At 42.5% G+C, this 17,218-nt stretch overlaps 2 protein-coding genes across 4 annotated transcripts in view; one reads left to right on the top strand and one right to left on the bottom strand.

Moving 5' to 3' along the window:
- Positions 1–11,053, top strand: part of myo1ea (myosin IEa) — a 68,158-nt gene extending 57,105 nt beyond the window's left edge. The window contains exons 20-29 of one of the 2 annotated variants that reach the window (XM_061814047.1): positions 2,219–2,333; positions 2,420–2,589; positions 2,668–2,813; positions 2,913–3,059; positions 4,081–4,241; positions 4,331–4,411; positions 4,789–4,984; positions 6,431–6,466; positions 7,425–7,594; positions 8,980–11,053. In XM_061814047.1, coding sequence (XP_061670031.1) covers positions 2,219–2,333; positions 2,420–2,589; positions 2,668–2,813; positions 2,913–3,059; positions 4,081–4,241; positions 4,331–4,411; positions 4,789–4,984; positions 6,431–6,466; positions 7,425–7,594; positions 8,980–9,056 — 1,299 coding nt within the window. In that variant the 3' untranslated portion in view covers positions 9,057–11,053. The remainder of the gene's footprint in view (positions 1–2,218; positions 2,334–2,419; positions 2,590–2,667; positions 2,814–2,912; positions 3,060–4,080; positions 4,242–4,330; positions 4,412–4,788; positions 4,985–6,430; positions 6,467–7,424; positions 7,595–8,979) is intronic. The other variant, XM_061814046.1, reaches the window with a different exon arrangement.
- Positions 11,054–11,817: 764 nt separating this feature from the next.
- The window catches only part of rnf111 (ring finger protein 111), a 35,223-nt gene continuing 29,822 nt past the window's right edge, over positions 11,818–17,218 (bottom strand). Inside the window, exons 12-15 of one of the 2 annotated variants that reach the window (XM_061814402.1) lie at positions 15,202–15,297; positions 14,910–14,996; positions 14,453–14,556; positions 11,818–13,076 (exon numbers count right to left, since the gene is read on the bottom strand). In XM_061814402.1, the coding sequence (XP_061670386.1) occupies positions 12,959–13,076; positions 14,453–14,556; positions 14,910–14,996; positions 15,202–15,297 (405 nt within the window). In that variant the 3' untranslated portion in view covers positions 11,818–12,958. The remainder of the gene's footprint in view (positions 13,077–14,452; positions 14,557–14,909; positions 14,997–15,201; positions 15,298–17,218) is intronic. The other variant, XM_061814403.1, reaches the window with a different exon arrangement.

Genomic DNA, 17,218 nt, shown 5'->3' on the forward strand with positions numbered 1-17,218 from the left:
CAAACAAAATGGCCCATGAAGAAGATGAATGGGTAGGAAAGTCTGACATTTGGGGGTTAATTTAACAGCTTTCATTGGCTGTTGTTGTTGTTTTGTTTTTGTTGTTGTTGTTGTGGTGGAAGTGGTGGTGGTATGGTGTGGACTGATCCAGTGGCTGGTGGGCAGGATGTTTAGTCTGGCAGTCTTGGAAGCCTCAGTGTTTTCTTTTGTTTTGTTTGCAAGTTTTTGATCGTCTCGCAAGAAAGTACGCGTAGACTAAATCTCAAAACAGCTGGTTTCCTTGGACTGGGAAAATGACTGGCGCTGTCAAATGTTGGCAAAATATCCATCCATCCATTTTCTTCGCCGCTTATCCTCACGAGGGTCGCGGGGAGCGCCGGAGCCTATCCCAGCTGTCAACGGGCAGGAGGCGGGGTACACCCTGAACTGGTCGCCAGTCAATCGCAGGGCACATGGAGACAAACTGCCGCTCTCACAATCACACCTAGGGGCAATTTGGAGGGTCCAATTAATGTTGCATGTTTTGGGGATGTGGGAGGAAACCGGAGTGCCCGGAGGAAACCCACGCAGGCACGGAGAGAACATGCAAACTCCAGACCTCAGAACTTTGAGGACAACACTCTACAGCTGCGCCACCATTCCACTGTGGCAAAATAATAATAATAATAATAATAGTAGTAATAGCACTACTGCCCATTTTGTGATTATAGAAAGAAACGAAAATGTAATTTACTTTTTTTTTTCTCCTGTGAAATCACATTGTAGCTAGAAAGTGAATGAATGTAAATTCCCAGGTTCTTTTTCATTCACACAGCACAGTCGCACGGCCGCTTGGTGCAAGGCAGAGTCCACGGGGCGTAATCATTTGTGCCCCGAAGGTCAAAATGACACGCGCATCATTCGTAAAGTGTCCAATATTTTTATACTGATACACTTTACTTTAAAATTTACTCATAAATCTTCAGTCATAGTCAAAGGTTTTCAAAGTGACTGACTTTGCTGCTTTTGTTAATGTGTTTTTATTTATCTTTTTTTTCAGTTTAGTTGTAAGAAAGTATCTTTTTTTATTGTATGGATGCGCTAATTGCAGAATATCCTTAAAAATACAAAAAGTCATTACAGTATTTTCCAATAAGTGTTTTCGTAGTACAACAGAAGGGTGTTAATATTTAAGATGCTGAATCTGCAAAGTTATTCAAAAACAGTGAATTTGTGTCAAAGCGTTTGTTTAACCACAGCGCCATCTACTGGATAGCTTCGAGCAGTGGCGAACTTGCAAGGAATAGGAAATGGATCGCTTCGATCTGGAATTTGAAACGTAAATTTCCGTCTTTTCCGGATTAAATGAAATATGAAAGTACACAGATGGAACTACTCAACGTGTGTATTGGCAAAACTTAGCCACCTTTACTTTTTTAAGTCTGTGTTTTATTGTACTAAGACTTAATTTGAGGAACAGGACAAAAGTTTTATAGAAATAAGGAATATGTCAAATATAGCCACAAGGCATTTATGCTAACTGCACTGACACTGCGTGCATACAGTGATTCAACAAAAAACATTATTATTAAGAATAGTAATTTGGGTAAAAGGCCTGTGCCGTGATTCCAATCAAATTTGAAATATCATTCAGATATTGAAAAATACTGTACCCAGTAGAGGAGTGAACATGATCTGAGTTTGGAATACTCCAAATTTTTTAGAGGGGGGTAACGTGTTGTCAGGGCTGAGTGCAAAGCCACGGACAAAACTAAAGTGTAGATTGAAAACGTAATGACTTTGAAAGAAAACCAAACACATCTATTTGCGATGAGGAATAACACACCTGTTTAAAAAAAAAAAAAATTTTTTTGCTTTTAAAGGGGAGTTCAAGGTACTTTAAATTCACATTTTAAATGGGATTTGTTCAGTTTGCAATCCTATCAATGTACAGGACACAATGTATGTTTTTATCATTTAATTTTGCCCTCAAATTTGGAACGCTAATGCTCATCATTAGAATTGCGCATACACTTTCTGTCATCAACTGAAACCGCATTTAATTGTTTTGCCTTTTGCTCTATGTTGCTGGCATAGACGGATGAACAAAAATGCACGATTCATAATAAAGATGATTTCCGGATCAACAAAATGAAATTATAGGAGCTCTCACAGCACCGGTTGGGAATCAGCCGTCTGGATAGAACTGAAGTGGTTGTGTGTGTCTCTCTGTTGGCAGCTCTTTTTGCTCGAGGAGACCAGGGAGCGCAAGTTTGACGGCTATGCCCGAACCATTCAAAAAGCCTGGCGGAAATACGTGGCCTGTAAGAAGTACGTCCAGATGCGCGAGGAAGGTGAGCGGGTGCAGCGTTTAGGCGCCGCGTGCAGGTTGCGCTCGGCTAACCCTCAACCGTGCGATTATGTTTGCGTGTGCGCGTAGCGTCCGACCTGCTGCTGAATCACAAGGAAAGGCGGCGACACAGCCTGAACAGAAACTTCGTAGGAGACTACCTGGGCATGGATGACAGGCCCGAGCTGCGACAGTTTCTGGCCAAGAGGGAGAAGATCGACTTTGCAGACAAAGTCACGAAATACGATCGCCGCTTCAAGGTGGCTTTGAAGCTCGGCCCTCTCGTTTTCGGCGCGGATGCGTTTTAACGCTAACTGATGACGTTTCCCCGCTTTCAGCCGATCAAGAGGGACTTGATCCTGACGCCGAAGTCGGTGTACCTGATTGGAAGAGAGAAGGTGAAACAGGGAGCGGAGAAAGGACAGGTGACCGAGGTGCTCAAGCGCTACATCGGCGTGGAGAAGATCTTGGGAGTGTCTTTGAGGTACCAATTTATCCTTTCAGCGTTGGTTCCACATCCTCACAGCCATTTTAAGATTTGGGTACTAGTGCACTGGTCTCCCCCCCTCCCTTCACCCCACAGCACTCTGCAGGATGACTTCATGATCCTCCACGAGCAGGAGTACGACAGCCTGCTGGAGTGCGTCTTCAAGACCGAGTTCATCAGCTTACTGGCTCGCAGGTTCGAGGAAAAAACCCAGAGGACTCTACCACTCAAGTTTAGTAACACGTAAGGACACACACACACACACACACGTGTTTTATCAAAACACGAGAATCGTGTCATGCATGTGGAAATACCGTAATTCTTGGCCTACAGAGCGCACCTGGTGATAAGCCTCGGTACACAGAAAGAGTTTAACAGTAGCGCTAGCGCCGTGCTACTGTTAACTCGTTCTGTGTACAGAGGCTTATCACCAGGTGCGCTAATGCTAACGCTAGTGTCGCGCTAACGCTAGCGTCATGCTAACGCTAGCGCCGCGCTAACGCTACCACACAAAGCCCAAGTTTAAAAAGCATGTGAAAAAAGGCACGGCTTGTAAGTCGGAAATTACGGTAATCGGCTTTCCCTAATTGTCCTGGGAAAAAATGTGAAAAATTTCAAGGAAATCGCAGATCAGGTTAAAAAGAAATGTAAATAAGCGTGGATTTCGAAGAACAGGGATGGTCTCCAGCCAAATTCGCTAATTCTGATAATGCTGGCGTCTGCTGGAATGCAGAACACCAGGGGCAGGGGTCGCCAACGCGGTGCACGCGGGCGTATGGATGCCCGCTAGGACGGACCACTCAAGCTTTGCCGCAAACAGGTCGAGTAGCCCTTCATAGGATGGGTGCTCACAAAGTAGCCCCCGGTCTCAAAGAGACATGCTAACGGAAGTTGTTATGAAACTTCAAGGAACTGCTATTTCATCACAACGTGGCACAGCTACCGAAACAAGCACAGGGTACAACGAAAGACATTTTAACATTGTATAGTGAAACAAAAATGTTCATCTAATGCTAGCGCTGCGCTAACAGGGCCAGACCTGTAAAAGTCACTCCTTCGGCACATATATATTCCACCGGTCTCTCTTAACCTTTTCCGCTCGAGTCCCCCCTTGTGGCTGTTAGAAAAAAATGCACAAATTAGCCGCATCACCGCATAAACCGCAGGGTTGAAAACGTGTGAAAAAAGATGCGGTTTATAGGCCGGACATTACGGTAATTGACGTTAAGGCGGGAGAATGAACGGTTATTTCTTTGGCTGTTAGACTGTCGTTGAAGCTGAAGAAGGAGAACTGGGGCATCCTGAGTGGCGGAGCCGGCAGCCGACAGGTCACCTTCGTCCAGGGTCAGGGAGACATCGCCGTGCTCAAGCCCTCCAGCAAAAATCTGCAGGTCAGCATCGGGCCAGGACTTCCTCGGAACACACGTGAGTAGAACCGCACTCGGCGTTCCCCCCCAAAAAATGAACTCTAATGATGTGCACAAAAGCCACTAGCGCCACCATTTCTTTCACAGGTCCCTCCAGGACCAGCAAGGTCCAGAGCCGCGCCAGATCTCACCACAACACGCCAGCGCGGGTCGCTCCGGGACCTCCAGGTGGGGAGAAATTTTCCCAGGATGCCCTCATAATCCTAACGACAATGTAACATAACTACCGTGTTCCCCCCTGAATGTGGAAGGACTGAAAAAGTTGCCCCTTTTTTTTTTTTTTTGTTCTTGTGAGGGAAGCGACACAAAGACTCCACAAATAGTTGGACGGCCTCCAAAGTTGTAATTCCGTATAAATACCAAAAGATGGCGGCAAAGCGCTTAAAACGGACCGAACCTTAAAGCACCAACAGCGCCATGCCTCTAGCATGTACACAATCCTGAAACCGTGTTACATAAACAACTTCAATTACAAATTATCAAAACACTTTCACTTGAGCCGCTAGCACACGAGCCTGAATAATTTCCCCCTCTCCTCCTCGCAGTCGCTCACCAGAACGGCGGCCTGAAGAACACCAATCACATGGCCAATATGAGGAACTCTCTAAATCAGCACCAGGGCGACGCCGTGCGCCCTCACCTCCCCAGCAACCTCAGCCAGCCCAGGGAGAGGGGCGGCGTACGACCGCAACCCGGACCCAATCTGGACTTCCTCAAGGTTCCCGATCAAGGAGCCGCAGGGTGAGGGATCGCACGCTCGTATGGCACGACGAGACCGTAGCGCTCAAGTCCGCTTTGTGGCTGCTTCGCGTACTTGCTGACCATCAAACGTTTGTATCGATATATTGAGAAATGTGGTTTTAACGCATATAACACATATGGGTCATTCCAGAATTAGAACTAGACGACACATTAGGCTCTGACTTTTATTTTGAAAAACAGACCATTTCTTTTACTTTTTTTTTTTTCTTTCCTGGGAAAATAGCTCATAAATTTCCAATTCATTCAATTCAATTGAACTCCTGTACAGTATGTTTCCCTCCACCATGTTACTGATATTCAGGCAGCAAAAACATGCCGTAATTTCCGCCCTATCAGCGGCAACTTTTTTTCCTGCGCTTTATGCGGTGATGCGGCTAATTTGTGCATTTTTTTCTAACGGCCGCAAATGGGCACTCGACCGGAAAAAGTGAGAGTGAGACCGGTGGAATATATGTGCCGAGGAAGTGATTTTTACCGATCTGGTCCTGTTAGCGCTGCGCTAGCGTGTTACTGCTGCGTCTCAGTGATTTTTATGGTATGTTTGTTTTTTTTGTTTTTTTTTTTTTTCCTTCCAAACCGGCCCGCGCTAGCGTTAACGTGGCGGCACTGCCGTTAAACTCTGTGTGCCCTCTGTCTGATTTGTGCATTTTTTCTAACGGCCGCAAGCGGAAAAGGTCAGAGTGACTGGAATATATGTGCCGAGGAAGTGGCTTTTACCGGCCATGTTAGTGCTGCGCTAGCGTTAGCACTGTGCTGGCGTGTTGCTGCTGTGTTACTGGCGTCTCGGTGATTTTTACCGGTAAGTTGTTTTTTTGTTTTTTGTTTTTTTTTTTTAACCGGCCCTGTCAGCGCCGCGCTAGCTTTAGCACCATGCCTGTGTTAGCGCCGCGCTAGCGTTAAACTCTTTCTGTGTACCGTCTTTTTGTAAATATCTCGTGTTTCAATGTGGGCACTTTGCGGGTTTTACCAAATGGTATTTCCTTTAAAAATGTACTCGGTAACGTTTATAACCAGGTGTGCTCTGTAGGCTGGGAATTACGGTAATTCAATTAATTTATGGTTAAATAAAGTAAAGTTTTATTTGGATAATAATTTAGCTTGAACATTACTCTAATCTGACTCTTGTGGTTTACATTTGCCAAAGGAGACCCCGCCAATCTTCGCCGTCTGCTCACCGTGCATACCACTACCCACGCACGTCGTTTCAGCAGCTTTGTTCCCAAAATCCGCTCGACTTTTGTTTGTTGTTCTTTTCAATTTCTGTCGCCAAAAACCCGGAACCCGCGTTGTCCTTCGGTTCTGGAGTGGCCCATCCGCGTAGCAAACACACCACGACGTCCACGGCGACGTGGGCCACGCACCCACACTTCACAAACGCGTCTCTCTCTAATTTGACATAATTTGGAAAATGTACTCTTTTTATAGCAATGGAGTCAGTGGAGCAGCTTCAGATGGAAGAATGTGAGTTTTTGCTGCGTTTCGGGTGGTGGTTCAGGCCCGGCAGTGGAAAACGCTTTCGATTAGCAACGCTTTGCTTTCGGGCTCGCCCCTGGTTGCTGTTTTGTTCCTTTGTGTGTGTGTTTTCGCAGGTTACACTTCAAATGTTGTGAAGGTTGAACTGGATACAATAACATTATTTATGGCATTTGAGAGGCATTCAATCAATTAATCAAAACTGTTTGAGTGTTTTATAACCTTGATATCCGTGTTAAGTTCGTACGAGTAGGGCAAAAATTGGGCACGAGTAGTGGGAAGGAACAAATGTGTATGTGGGCGTGTGTGTTTTGCATTCAGTGGTTCCCCGCTACGTGCCCAATTGAGCAAAATTTTGAGACACGATCACAGTGTGTGGCCAGTGAACTCGAGCAGTTTGACAAATATTGAACAATTCTTTGAAAAAGAAGCGTCACGATATTTAATGGCACTCCCGTGGTTGAAGTCTACTGTCAAAATAAACGTGAAACAAAAAGATTTGCACTGTGTATTCGAAACAAATGAATAGCATCATCGAGTCCACTTAGCTTAATTTGGTAACAATGTAAAACGTCATAGACGGGCTAAGAAATAGCATCGGTGTTGTTGTAACGTTATTGCTCAGTAATGGATATTTGAACAGCAGTGGTGGAGCACCACACGGCGACAGAAAATCCAACAATATGCACAGGCATATATTCTTCATAAATGATGAACGGCAGCCGACTGAAGTGTTGTGACCACCGGAATGTACATTTTTATGGCTTTTGCCGATCAAAAAAAAATCAGTTCTTGGAATGGATTCATGGCATTAGCGTTATCTGCACACGAATGGGTGTCTGTCATTTTAAGACGAGTCGCTAGAACGATCACAAGTGCAAATCATAACCGTGCACGAGCGAATACGCTGCGATCGCCGCTAATCGTCGTCGTTTTGTCCCGTCAGAGCTTACCGAGCGTCCACCGCGAGGCCCCCGCCGGGGGGCGGACGACCCAAGCCCGCGCCCAAGCCCAAACCTCAGGTGCCCCAGTGCAAAGCCTTGTACGCCTACGACGCCCAAGACACGGACGAGCTCAGCTTCAACGCCAACGACATCATCGACATCATCAAAGAGGGTACGCGTGGCCAAATTGCACAAAGGATAAAAACGGACCTTTGCCTTCCGATCGCTCGCTTCCGGGAGGCGGGCGGTCCTGTTACCATGGCGATTGCAATTTGTTTTTTTTTTTTTTTTTTTTTAAATACGCCATTCATTGATTGATTGTATTTGGATTACAAAGTCATTACAAAGTTATATACAAGTTATTTTAAGAACTCATATTACACCCGTAATAAGTATTTGTAAAATAGTTGTATGAATAATTCAGATAATTACAAATAATGCAAATAAAAGGGTTCTGTATGTTATAAACTTTTATATACATATTTAACATTATATTTATTAATGCTATCATTCAGTAACTTTTTCTAATATATTCTAAACATTTTACACATGCATTAAGTTGTTTAATGTATTTTATGAAAATGTTTTTGAAATGGACAAAAATTAAACATAAAATCAATTATAAATACAGTGATATAATTAACAGTGGGAATTATTTATTGTACTTTTTAAATAAAATATTTTACATAGACAGGATTTAATTTATTTATTTGATTGGTTAATTTAGTATGCATTTCAAACAATGTTAAAAATATTTGTAAAATGTGCATTCAATTGTTAAGGAATAACTGTTTAAGATTTAAAATAAAACAAAATGACATGAAAGATAAAGTACAAATCAGAATGATTAATAAAAATTGCAGCAAAGAATTTAGTCACTTTGGACACTTAACATTGTATTTATTAGGTATTATTACAAATAAGGCACAGGTTCATCTCAATAAATCAGAAGAGTGTCAATTTATAAATATTGTCAAGATGTATTCCACACATTCAGAGTGAAATATTCCATTTTTTTATATGCAGTTCAAGTTAGAAGTGTACATACACTTGTTTCTTTTCAGGACAGTCAGGATAACCAAAATAATTTAATTTTGTTAAATTCCACAATAATGAGAGGCATCATGTCATATTATTCTTCCTTGTTTGGAATCATGGGAAAATGAAAAAAAATCAGCCATAAAATCACAGAGGTCCACAAGTGATCTCATCCTTGGGTGCAATTTCCAGATGCTTGAAGGCGCGACCGTCCTCCATTCAAACAATCATACGCAAGTATAATCATCTGACAAAATTAACTAATTTCGATGACCTGGAACAAGAGAGGTTTTTGTCTGATTTGGCAGTGAGACAAAATGTGAAATATTTTTAATTAATATCTGGCTTTAACAGCCAAGAAACCTTTCCTAAATTCACCATTTCCTGAAATGAGAACAACGGAAAGGATTTTTGGTCGTACGTCGGGAGTGGCTCAGAAGCCCCAATAAATATGAATTGAGCTCAAAAACAGTACTTTGAAGTCCTCTAACGGAGTCGTCGTAATTGTTTGCGTTTCAGACGCTTCCGGGTGGTGGTCGGGACGTCTGCGAGGGAAGCAGGGACTTTTCCCCAACAACTACGTGACCAAGATCTAGAAGGAAGGACGGAAGGTTTCGGTCCAACGTTCCTGCGGCTGGAGCGTGAAGAAGCGCTGTGGGATTTCCGGGTGAATCCTCCACTACTGCCTTTGCGGAGTCCGTGAATGTAAACTCTTGGTTTTGTCGGTCCGCTCCCGAACGCACCGCGACCGCGACCGCTTTCGTCCTCCTCGGAAGCGCCCGACGAAATACAAAACAAATTTATTTATTGTATTTATACATGCTTCCTGTCCTGATTGATTTTTTTTTTTTTTTTTTCCTCCTCCTTTCCGACGTTACAACGTTACATAATCCGGGAACAGGCTGTGATTTCTCGTTGGTTTCAATCTTTTCTGGTCGTCGTTAGATGATTGCTAAAAGATGACGTCATATTTATTGTTATCCCAGGGAATGGATGTTAAACTTGTGATTTTATACAATTTTTTTGAAATTTATTTTTTTTTTTTTCCCTCTTCCACCAAAGATAGTTGGCATCTCGCGTGTGTACTGTAACCTGAGCGCACTGCCTGTGGTGTGTTAGCACTTTATCGGTACAGGTACTACTACCTTGAACACACAATTAAATGAAGGCCCACGTGATTTTTGTTTACACTAAAACTGCCCTTTTTTTTTTTCATTATTATTATGAATATTTTTGTCCCCCTTTCTCTATATGAGGATGGAAAATCGCAGCATTCTTTCCCATATCCCGCGTAATACTGTATCCAGCTTCAGATTTGTGTACTAGTACGCTCTTTCCACTCTCTAATATGACAATTGATGACACTAATAGACCAGCGCTCCCTGCGACCCTTGTGAGGATAAGCGGCTAGGAAGATGGATGGATGGATGGATGACACTAATAGAATGTCTTGGTAGGACTATTCAAATGACTCTTAATATTTTTTTTTTTTTTTGTCCATTACTGTATGATATTTGTTTTGGAATTGTAGGACTAGTACACTGTTTGTGCTCACTATGAAGACAATTTGGTGCAGTCATGGAATGATGAATATTGTCTATTAGTTGAACTCTACAACTAAGTGACATTAGATACTAGTTGGACAACGACATGTTAATAATGAGGCAAAAGTGTGCTCAAGTTGACATCCGTGCGCTACTATCAGTCCTACTGAAGCGCTAGATAATTTTTTTTTTTTATAGTTTTATATAAATCACTTATGGCTACTACACCATAGTACTATACTAGTACACAGATGTCAAGTAGTGCACAGATTTTCCTCACTGGATCGCATACGGAAATGTCATACATGTGATACTAGTTCCATGAGTCAAATACTAGCAGTTAGTTTTTGGATGGCGCTTGTGTGTTTGTTTGAATCCACATCCTAGCCGCGAGATGTGGGGTGGGGGGCGGGGGGGGGGGGGGGGGTCATTCTACTAGTGCACCCCTATCATTCAACTTGTGCAGATTTCTTACTAGTAAAGATGAAGAGGATACTAGTACATAGACCTGAGGTTTTATGTCAAGGATGTGGAATAAATGCTCTGATGTGTCTTCATAGGAGATGTTATTTTTTTTTTTTTTTTTGGGGGGGGGAGGGGGGGGCATGAAGAGTCCCCATCCCGAATCCTCACAGGGTTGCTTTGAGGATCCTCTCACGCACGACGGTGACTGCTTTATATAGTTTTAGTTTTCACACAATTGATTTGGGGATTTTTTTTTTTTTTTTTTTTTTGGTGTACAGTTTTCCATTTTTCTTTGACATTTCTCTCTCTCTCTCTCTCTCTTTCTCTCTCGGTTATGTTTGAGCAAATGACCGCAACTGCTGGGACTTGTCATCATCACTTTGGATCTTGGATGTTGCAAAAGCGTCCTTGTGCAATACAAGACAGAAAATTGAGACATTTAAAAAAAATAAAATAAAAATAAAGCATGTATTGTTAAACATTGTTTGCTTTGACTTCCAAAACTTGAGTGCTTTGTTCATTGCAGACATCTTGGGAACTAATATTCCCCCATGATAAATGTTGGCTAGATTTTCCATCATTACCGTCGTCCATATTTCTCAAACGACCCCAACTTTGAAATATGTAACTCGCTCACTGAGGACATCTTGGGAATTTCTACAACACCCGCAAGTTTCCTAAGCTACTTTGCACGCTTGAAAAAAAAAACATGAAGCTCATTTAGGACTGAAGATTCCCCAAATTCCCACATTAAAATTGTCAAATTAAGAGATGTTAAATTTACTGAGCCACCGTGCCAAACGAAAAGCGGTGGCCTCACACTTCTGAGGACCCGGGGTCGATCCCAGACCCGCCTGTGTGGAATTTGCATGTTCTCCCCGTGCCTGCGCGGGTTTCCTCCGGGCACTCCGGTTTCCTCCCACATCCCAAAAAACATGCAACATTAATTGGACACTCTAAATTGCCCCAAGGTGTGAGTGTGACTGTGTCTGTCTCTTATGTGGTCTGCGATTGGCTGGCAACCAGTTCAGAGTGTACTCCGCCTCCTGCCTGTTGACAGCTGGGATAGGCTCCAGCACCCCATGACCCTCGTGAGGATAAGCGGCAAAGAAAATGAATGGATTGATGTCTCTTTGCATTTAGTTGATTCCATCTTCAAAATGTTCAACTGATTTAAGGGCATCTTGGGACGTTAACGATCACATTTGAGATGGAGGAACTTGAGACTTGGATCATGGCGGTTGTTTGTATACATTCAAACTTCAGCTTAACCATGCCAGTGGTTAAAAAAAGAATGACTTAAATTTCATACATTAATAATTTTTTCACTCAAAGACGACACAAACCACTTAAGAGTTATCCAAGTTTATTAACTTTTTTTTTTTAACTAATATAAATCCCACAGAATATGCTCCTGGTGCCTTTGAAGAATGTTCGATGAGCGCGTGTATACCTGCTTTTCATGAAGTACTGCATTTCTTCACTCCTTTCAAAATATGCTTTTTTTTTTTTCTTTATTTACCATATTTCGTCGTCAAAAGAGCGGAATTACATGGCCTCGGCACGCCGTCGCAATGGCAAACTCATCCTGCCTTTTCTCTTTCCTGTTGTGCAAGTCTATGCCAGTTAACACTTTTTGTGTCATCCCCCCCCCCCCCCAGTTGATGCTCAACTACACAGACACCGAGTGACGTAACGGGAGGCGGTGGGGTGGGGGGGTTGAGTCTAAACGTAGTATCTATCTAGTTATTCGGGACATGACCACCTGCACACGTACCGACAAGCTGTGTGACATTCTTGCGTGTGAAACGTTGCCTTTTGTGGGGGCGTAAGCACGTGTGCCGAGAAAATACTGTGCGCACAACTGTGTGTAAATGAACTAATACAGCAGCTGACCTGTTAACATAGTTTTTTTTCCCTAGTTAGGAATGTCTAGGAATGCTTTTCTTCTTAATCAAATCAAAAAAAAAAAAAAAAAAACCTTTTCATCACTAACATTCCACATCTTCTAAAACAAACTAATCAATACAATGACTGGTAAAAACGAACTCTGCCGTGTTTTGTTGTGAAGGTCGACATTCTAGTCTAGTAAAGCGAGAGGCGTCGCCGCTTTACTAGAGCGGCCCCTCCTCGCTTTGAAGCCCGTGTTACATGTGCAAACAAATGCATTTTGCAAGGAAACATGCAAAAACAAAACCAAAAAAAAAAACAAAAAAGACACTTAAGGAAACGATCAAAAGCTACATAAAAGCTTCATAAATACATATACTCTTAATTAATGGAGAAGAAGTGATAGCCGGCACTGTCGAGATGTTCCTAGTAGTAGTAGAGCTGCGCAGATAAATTCGTTGCCTTCTTTGGTTGACTGCAGTACTCAGGAGGGGAATGAACGAACGACTGAATGAATGAATAGATTTCAAAAAGAAAAAAAAAAAAGTGTCGTGCTGGATGCGTTGTAGAGGGCGAAAATAAAAAAAAATGGAACAGCATCAACTCTCGGCAGACAACTGCGCCTCAATGTCCACTCTGCAGATGGGGCACTTCTTGTTGGTGAGCAGCCACTGGTCCACGCACAGCTGGTGAAAGAGGTGCATGCACGGCAGGCGCCTGACGGGCAAAAAAAAAACGGGACAAAATTGGAAAAAAGCCATTTCTAATATCACCAAATTTCATCAAACGATGCGTTTCAAGAGGTTAGAATAGGGATTAGTGGGTCTGCATCAAATCCAAAAATCAGGGTTAGGTTGGCCAACACTACTCGACAATCGCAACATGTTTTTGTGGTTCAATCCGAAATAATCCGCTAATATGTATTGTGCGCGAAGCCTGCGTGTCGGTAGATGTACGTTTACTTTCCGTTTAAAGCACTCCGGTTTTTCCGTGGAGGTTTTGAAAGCCAACAGCAAGGATGAGAATGACCAATTTGGAGAAACATTGAAAATGGCGTGCATGGGAAGGGATTTCCTTAGGACACAATTTTTTTTTTTTTTTTTAATAAAACACAATGTTAAATGGTGACCTCTGGTTACGTCTAACAGTGTACATACAGGGCAATCATAACATTTTGAAAACTTAAAATAAGAGTCTAAACAACCAGAATAATTTTGCCAAACTTCAGACATAAAAATGTAGACAGTGAAATTTACATCAAGTAGCCTACTGCACTTACAACTTCAGACTTCAGAAATAACTACGCAAGTAATTTGTTTATATACATACTTTTTCATATGCGAGAGAGCGATCGTGAAATATAAAAGTGAGCGATAAAATGAAAATCATCTGCTACAGATAGGCCGAATCGAATTAAAAGTTGTCAATTACATAATATTTGACAAACTTACGTCCAATTTAGCTCTGAGTTTCCTGGTCTGGATACGCTCCCGAATATTTTTTGCTCCTCGCCTTCCATAATTGTTCATAACGGAACACACAGTGCACAGCACTTTGCCGGGAACGTCCACTTTTTGTACGTGTTCGGTTAGACGTGTTCATTCCGTTTTCGTTCCTATCTGCACGGTTGCACTTTTTTCTAGCCATGCCCATCTGAAACAGTTTTTTCACCCCGTGGTTTTCATCAATTTCCCTGGCACGATCTTCATCTTTTGGCTCCAAGACTTTCGCCGTACTGGCAAACGTGCAGACCGCACGATAACATACGCCTACGTATGTCTCTTAAGTTATACCTATGCCGCGTCTCTTTATGAAACGTTAACATCAAAGTGAAAATACCGACAAAATACTGCCAAAATGCTCCTGTAAATCACAATGTTGTTGTTATTCTAAACACCAAATATAATGCAAACAGATAATCCTGTAAACAGGGAGCAATGTCGTTTTCTGCTTTCACAGCTGTGACTAATTTCACGCAGAGTGTTGCCGATAGATGCTGGCGATTTACAGATTTTCCCGTTTCACAAAAACTTCCGCAAATCCGTGGAAAATTCTCATCCCTGCAACAAAGTAAAAGAATCCGGGATTCGCACCTGACGTCCTCCCCCTCCTCCAGTATGGACAGACAGATGGTGCACTTCTCCTCCGTGTCTTCGTCCGCCCCTTCGTCGTCATCCTGCTTGCCGTGCAGCTTTCTCTAAAGGGGGGGTGGGGGGGAGGGACAAAAAACATCCGTGGACATCAGAAGTGATGTGAAAAACAAAAGGAAAAAAAAAAAAAACAAACAAACATGGAAATGCTCACCTAAAGACATTGTTACAAATATTTAACTGTATGCAAACATTTTAATGAAAGAGTTATCTATTTAAAAAAAAAAAAAAAACATAACAAAACACTGAATTCCATTTGGGGACAGAGAGAATGGTCATTTTGTCCTGGAAGAAAAAATAAAAAACAATAAAAAAAAACCAACAAAAAAAACCCAAAGCCCCTCCCCCAAGAAGACAGCTAACACTTGTTTTCCAAATTGATTGGTTCATTATTTCTCACCGATTCAGGGGTTGCGTGCATATTTTTTCCAATAGAGGCCCAAGCTTCGGGGGTTAACTGTTGGTCAATGTCTCTCTCCAACACCTTCTGTATTGGGTGGCAGGGTGTTAGACGGCTCGTTTAGTTACAGCTAGGGAAAGCCTTCCCCGACAAGATCTGCATTCACAGCTAAAAGACACTACAGCACTCGGCTACGTGAGTAACAAAAGACCACTCTGTCCCAGAGCGCACGGTTACAGCCAAGCAGCACCACACAGCACGTGACGCGTAGAATACGGCCAAAAAGACTCACCTTTTTGTATTTGTGTGGGTAAGTGCACCTCTCTATGGTTCCCTGAGAGGCTCCTCGGTTCACAGTCCCCAGTCGCTCCTCTAAATGCAGCAGGTCCTTCGGGGGAACAGAATAAAAACAAGACGTTGACACGGACGACTGCCGGCGTACGTAAAGCAGGGGACCCCAGAATCCCTTTTTTTTTTTTTTTAATCATTTTTTATCATTTCCGGCCTACAATACACGACTTTCAACCTTGCGGTTTTTTCGGTGATGCGGCTAATTTGTGCATTTTTTCTAACGGCCGCAGGGGGGGCACTCGAGCGGAAAAGGTAAGAGTGACTGGAATATATGTGCCGAGGAAGTGACTTCTACCGGCCATGTTAGTGCTGCGGTAGACGTGTTGCTCCCGTGTTACTGGCGTGTGTCAGTGATTTTTACCGCCAAGTTTTATTTGAACCGGCCCTGATAGCGTTAGCGCAGCGCTAGCACTAGCGCTAAACCAGGGGTCACCGACCTTTTTAGGCTGAGGTCTACTTCGTGAGCAGCGATCATATGAAGGGCGACATGACCTGTTAGGGGCAAGCTTCCAAAATGACAAAACTCCTTATACTTTACAAATATATAAATACTTACTATATTATATGACATTGTTTTTAAAATTTTCATAGTAAGAAAGTCAGATTCAAAAGTTAAATAAAGCACAAATAAAACTAAGAATCATAATTTGTAAGCTGTGCTATTTTTAGAACATGCCTAGCGGGCGCCTTAAGTGGTCCTTGTGGGCACCACGTGGGTGACCCCTGCGCTCAACTCTTTCATTGTAAATAGCTCGCGTTTCAATGTGGGTTTTAATGTGGCTGCAAAGGGGGCACTCGAGTGGAAAAAGTACGAGACGGACCGGTGGGATGTATGTGCCGAGGAAGTGACTTTTACCGGTTCGGCCCTCCTGTTAGTGCTGCACTAGCGTATTGCTGCCGTGTCTTGGTGATTTTTACCAGTATGTTTTTTTAACCGGCCTTGTTAGCATTGCGGCGCTAGCGTTAAACTGCCTACCATCTTTCTTTGTAAATAGCACTTGCAGGTTTTACACAGCTGCGGCGTATGTGTGTACCAAATGGTATTTCCTTTCCAAATGTACTCGGTGAGGCTTGTAACCGGGTGGGCTCTGCGGGCCGGGAATTACGGTAGACTAACTCTACTGATTACTCCATTGATTAATCAGATAAAGACTGATAAACACTACGCGCCTCAGGTAGAAAGAAGAGAATCTTGAAAACGTTTTGTCCACATATGCAGTGCACGTTTTTAGGGAAACTTTGGAAGAATTCAGGCCGGGGTGAAGATTTCGCTTTTATTCTGTTCCCTTCCCTTCGCTATTAATTAAACAAAGCACTTTGTTTTGAAATGCGTCTTCACATCCCACAAATATTTGTTATGTCCATCATGTGCTGTCACAAAGCCAAATTTCTGACTTTTTGATCGTACCTGCATAAAAAACTTTTGTTATTCTATAATGGTATATTTTTACATTAACACAGTTAAAACCGCTTATATGCTAAATTAGTAAGTCCAATAGTTTCATATTTTGTGAAATGTACTTCTTATCAGAGTACAAGTATATGTAAGAAGAAGAAATGTAACAAAGTTAACGTCCGCTCTATTCATGCCATTTAAATTACACATATTTATATTTCCTATAGCCAAAATTGCTGTGGACGTGGCAGAAATATCCGACGGATCCTCCCCCTTCACAGTATTACGGTCGTAACAAGTCAATGTTCAGTGATTTCTGTTTCGAAATTCTGACGTTACCTAACATTTGGGATCTCTGCGCGTCAGTCGTCAGACTAACACCTGGCTTTCATCAATTCCTCATACAAATGCATATTTTTAAAGGCATAGCAAATTGATCGTAGTACACTTGACCTCGTTTTTGGGGAAAACTGTTTGGAATATTTTGAACCGCACAGAACTATTTGTATTAAAGACATAATGGTATTTTTTTTTTTTTTAAGGGTTAGGTGTCACACAGGCA

The sequence above is a fragment of the Syngnathoides biaculeatus genome, chromosome 3 (assembly GCF_019802595.1).
Source record: "Syngnathoides biaculeatus isolate LvHL_M chromosome 3, ASM1980259v1, whole genome shotgun sequence".
Taxonomy (NCBI): domain Eukaryota; kingdom Metazoa; phylum Chordata; class Actinopteri; order Syngnathiformes; family Syngnathidae; genus Syngnathoides; species Syngnathoides biaculeatus.